The 5,544-nt window shown below is 33.6% G+C and overlaps 1 protein-coding gene across 2 annotated transcripts in view; it reads right to left on the bottom strand.

The window, feature by feature from the left end:
* The window catches only part of LOC104791370 (aspartyl protease family protein 1-like), a 4,052-nt gene extending 2,534 nt beyond the window's left edge, over positions 1 to 1,518 (bottom strand). The window contains exons 1-3 of one of the 2 annotated variants that reach the window (XM_019226915.1): positions 902 to 1,518; positions 663 to 804; positions 449 to 571 (exon numbers count right to left, since the gene is read on the bottom strand). In XM_019226915.1, coding sequence (XP_019082460.1) covers positions 449 to 571; positions 663 to 804; positions 902 to 1,200 — 564 coding nt within the window. In that variant the 5' untranslated portion in view covers positions 1,201 to 1,518. Of the gene's footprint in view, positions 1 to 338; positions 572 to 662; positions 805 to 901 lie in introns of both variants that reach the window. The other variant, XM_019226916.1, reaches the window with a different exon arrangement.

The following is a 5,544-nucleotide window of genomic DNA, read 5'->3' on the forward strand; positions in this document are numbered from 1 at the left end:
CCAGTACACTCGGAACTGAGTAATCTTTCATACCAAGCCCAAGAAGACCATTCACAGCCACACTTCTCCGATACAAACCTGTCTGATTCTGACCGCAGCTGCATCACAAACCCATGTGAGTTCCAAAAGAGGCAAAAAAAAACCTTTACTTTTTAATTTTTTTTCATTGACCAGCTTTCAAACTAAGTTCAATCTCATCGTACCAATATATAGATTGCTTGACGGATTATTTCACGGCTTTTAACACGAAATGAACATATCTTTAGAGGTTAAAATAGCGGCAGAAGGGTTTTTGTTAAGAAAAGACATATAATAAGGAAAAGAAAGTGATTACTTACCCAAGCGTGATATTAGCTTTGACAGGCTCTAAACCCTCGTCCTCTGTGACCAAATGCAATACATCCTGTAACAACGTCCCTGTCGTGACGGTGGTGCTAGAGTAGGGAATCTGATAAGGGCAAATACTTGTAGGAGAAGAACATCCTCCTGATCCAAAACAACGCTTGTCACTGCATCTAATGCTTGAACTTGTAGAAGATGCATTGGGACTGTATAGATTGAGTGGTAGACTCTGTGTCAAAGAAGAGACAGTTAGGGAATAAATAAGTTAAAAATGAGACTCTATAAAATAAAAGTATTTGCTTTCGAGAGGAGAAAGGTACCTGTGGAAGCCCAATGTCCTCCAAGTCACGGATACAAGAGGAACCGCAATTGCAAGGCAACCAAAACAAATCGCTGCCAGTGTCAAGAGCCACAAGGAACCAAGTGGCCGGTGTTCCAACAGAGACATTGGCGTAATGCAGGCTGAAGCCACATGGATATACAAATCATATTCAACAAGCCAACGAGTCAAAATATGGTTGCATAAAAAAAAAGAAAACGAAAGGAGAAGAGGCATTACGATCCGAGAAGGTCGATTGTAATCGTGCGGTTACCCCGCATGAACGTGACAGGAGGTTCTTCATTGTTGGAGGCAAGACCTCGACCTCTGATCAACCGATCGCGATGGGCCAAAAGCTTGAAGTAATCCAAACTTCCCTTTTCCGGAACTAAATCGCCAAACCCAAGAGTTTGCTTGACCGTATCAGAGAACATGTGATGAACTTCGAAGCTGAACTTCCTAGAGGCCTCACATCTCTCCAAACCCCAACACACCAGTAACACAGACAATAACACAAACACTTGGCGTGCAACGTCCATGACTTCAATCTCGGAGCTTTTCCGAGAAAACAAAAACACCTCCGGAATAAAACTCCGGTTGCTTTCTCAGGTAACGAAATACAACGGGACAAATCCCGTATATGTAAGGAAACCACAAAAAAAAAAGTCAAAAGCTTGACTAGTTCGCATTGTACCAGACATGCTGAGAGAAGGTGATTTGATACTTTGGAGTAAAAATACTTGTTTAATCGGAGTAGTAGCCATTATTTGCATCTTCGTCTTCTTTCCCTGAAGCTCAAGGTTGACAAATGCAGAGTCTTTTATCCGGAGGGAGACGACTTCTGGACTTAGCCGTTATAAAGTCAACTCTTTCTTTTTCGCGGAAAAGTCCCACTAGTATTGTTATCTTTTACTTTACTCCTTGATTCCGTATCTAGTACTTATAAGACTAAAATGAATGTAATAATAACTTTAGGGATCTCATTGTAAATACTATAACCCTAGTATCCTCTGCAACTGGCCTATATATATATATATATATATATATATATATTTTTCCCTTAAAGACATTTTTATTATATAATACAATATAGAATGGAACACGGGTGGAACAGTTTTGAAATCTTAAAGCTGGAAGAAAACAGAGATATCTCCCGAAGCTCTCCTACTAATATATATATATATATATATATGTAAACTTGCTCTTTATCAATAATATAAGAAATATTCAGAACCTATAATAGTACTGTCATCAATCATAGCACTATATGTATATGTTCTAATCAACGTATGCGCAACATTGACTGCAGTTTGTATATCCGGTCAATGTCAAATGAAAGTTTACAAAATCACCCTTAAACAAATCTTCTAATACACTCCATGCACTTTGACAATCTATATATAATAGCAAACCCACTTTTGGGAGTCACAGATGAGATTGTTTCTATTATCTTATTTAACGGTTTAAAATTATTGATGATTCTGATAGTTGCAAGCTTTTTTTTCCAATAATCGTGTTTTTTCGTCGTACCCCATCTTTTAAAAATCGCACCTATTAAACCTTTTGTTAATGATCTCAAAAGTTGCAATGTTTCGGTCCAACAATTGTGTTTCTTCGTTGCACCCCCATCTTTCCATGTTGGCACCCGTTAGTTTTCACACCATTTTTTTTACACCTATTTATTTATATAAAGTTGCAATGTTTTGATCCAACAATTGTGTTTATTCGTCGTACTCCTAGCTTTCAATGGTTGCACTTGTTAGTTTTCACACTTTTTTGTTTCACACCTCTTTGTTTTCACACTCTTTGTTTTGATATATATACAGATTTTTATGGACTTTGAAAAGAGTTTTTGTTCTTTGAGTATTGTTAATGATCTCAAAAGTTGCAAAGTTTCGGTCCAACAATTGTGTTTCTTCGTTGCACCTCCAACTTTCTATGTTGGCACCCGTTAGTTTTCACACCCTTTTGTTTTATACCTCTTTGTTTATATAAAGTTGCAATGTTTTGATCCAACAATTGTGTTTATTCGTCGTACTCCTAGCTTTCAATGGTTGCACTTGTTAGTTTTCACACATTTTTGTTTCACACCTCTTTGTTTTCACACTCTTTGTTTTGATATATATACAGATTTTTATGGACTTTGAAAAGAGTTTTTGTTCTTTGAGTATTGTTAATGATCTCAAAAGTTGCAAAGTTTCGGTCCAACAATTGTGTTTCTTCGTTGCACCTCCAACTTTCTATGTTGGCACCCGTTAGTTTTCACACCCTTTTGTTTTATACCTCTTTGTTTATATAAAGTTGCAATGTTTTGATCCAACAATTGTGTTTCTTCGTCGTAACACTAGCTTTCAATGGTTGCACTTGTTAGTTTTCGCACCTTTTTGTTTCACACATTTGTTTCACACTTCTTTGTTTTCTTTGTTTTTTTTTCCAATAATCGTGTTTCTTCATCGTACCCCCATCTTTTAAAAATCGCACCTATTAAACCTTTTGTTAATGATCTCAAAAGTTGCAATGTTTCGGTCCAACAATTGTGTTTCTTCGTTGCACCCCCATCTTTCCATGTTGGCACCAGTTAGTTTTCACACCATTTTGTTTTACACCTATTTATTTATATAAAGTTGCAATGTTTTGATCCAACAATTGTGTTTATTCGTCGTACTCCTAGCTTTCAATGGTTGCACTTGTTAGTTTTCACACATTTTTGTTTCACACCTCTTTGTTTTCACACTCTTTGTTTTGATATATATACAGATTTTTATGGACTTTGAAAAGAGTTTTTGTTCTTTGAGTATTGTTAATGATCTCAAAAGTTGCAAAGTTTCGGTCCAACAATTGTGTTTCTTCGTTGCACCTCCAACTTTCTATGTTGGCACCCGTTAGTTTTCACACCCTTTTGTTTTATACCTCTTTGTTTATATAAAGTTGCAATGTTTTGATCCAACAATTGTGTTTCTTCGTCGTAACACTAGCTTTCAATGGTTGCACTTGTTAGTTTTCGCACCTTTTTGTTTCACACATTTGTTTCACACTTTTTTGTTTTCACACCTTTTTTTTATATATATACAGATTTTATGGATTTTGAAAAGAGTTTTTATTATTTAAGTATTATTAATGATCTCACCCTTTGTTAATGATATCAAAAGTTTCAAAGACTCGATCCAACAATTGTGTTTCTTTGTCGCACCCCCAACTTCCCATGTAGGCACCCGTTAGTTTTCACACATTTTTGTTTTACACCTTTTTGTTTATATAAAGTTGCAGTGTTTTGATCCAATAATTGTGTTTTTTCGTCGTACCCCTTGATTTCAATGTTTGTACTTGTTAGTTTTTGTATCTTTTTGTTTCACACGTCTTTATTTTCATATTTTTGCATCTTTTCGTCGTACCCCCATCTTAAAAAATCGCACCTATTAGTTTTTCACATTTTTTTTTATCCTTCTATGTTTTACACCTTTATATTTTACACCTCTTGGTTTATTATATATAAACCTTTATGGGATACAAAAACAAGTTTCGAATTTATTGTTTTCTGAGTATTTTTTATACTTACAAGTTAATAAATAATATCATACATTTATATGTTTATATATTATAGCAAACTCACTGTTAGGGGTCAATTTAAATATAACTGATGAGATTATTTTTATTATCTCATCTAACTTTTTATATTTGTTAATGATCTTAAAAGTTGCAATATTTTGATCCAACAATTGTGTTTCTTCGTCGTACTCCCAGCTTTCAATGTTCACATTTGTTAGTTTTCACATATTTTTGTTTCACACCTCTTTGTTTATGTATATATATATATATATATTTTATGGACCTTGAAAAGAGTTTTTGTTATTTGACTATTGTTTAATACCTCCAAATTTGAAAATTCTGAGTATTATTTTCTTTCAATTTATTTATCAACATTAATTCACTCATCTTTGTTAAAAAAATTGGATTGTTTTATTTATTGATTCATTCATCTAACTTTTGTTTGGTGTCGTTTTCCATCTAACTGTATTGATCATCTCTTTCAAGTATTAATTTAGGTAATTAATTGTGATTTCTAATTTTTCATAGATTTATCTTTTTAGTTAATTTTTGGTTGCAGTTGCAGCTATGAGCTCTTTCTCCCTGATTCTCTTATTATTTTTTTTTATAAATTTCGATAGAATAATGATTTAAATTTTATTCTATGTGATTATCTTTGAAAATTGATTATCTGAGTATGATTCGGTAAATCTAGATTTATATATCTTTAACATTATTCTCTTATTGTCACTGAAACGATTTTTCATTTTTCTATATATAATAAATATTTTATTTAACTAATTTGGTTAATTCATCTTAGTCATTATTTATGACTTTTATATTATACAGTTAAAAATTTTACCAGAAAGTTTTCACTCGAAATGTGAAATTAACAATGTTAATCATTTCAAGTTTTTACTTTCCTGTGCGGTAACGCACGGGCCAACATCCTAGTTTACATAACAACAATGAGTCAATAACATACTACATTGTAACAGGAAGATAAGCTTATTGAACATTGTTTTGCTCAACAATCAGGTTTATTATTATTATATGAACCTAATAAAGTTGTCAAACCAACACAAAAACAGTTTCTGTGAATCAGAGGAAGGCCAAAAGAGGTAGGAGTTCAGCTGCAAGAGGGCTGAGATTGGTGTCACATCTTGATTTGGTCACTTATTACAATTTGACTGCTTCCAACCCAAAATCATCCTCTCCCAGTCAAATACAATGCGGTAGCCCGACATAAAGTTCTCTGCATTCCACTAAACATATATACTCTCATTATATGCATACACAAATATAATTGTGCATCGATTTTTGAGATACCTACGACCAATGATGTTGAGATCTACACT

This window comes from Camelina sativa, chromosome 6 (assembly GCF_000633955.1).
Source record: "Camelina sativa cultivar DH55 chromosome 6, Cs, whole genome shotgun sequence".
Classification (NCBI taxonomy): Eukaryota; Viridiplantae; Streptophyta; class Magnoliopsida; order Brassicales; family Brassicaceae; genus Camelina; species Camelina sativa.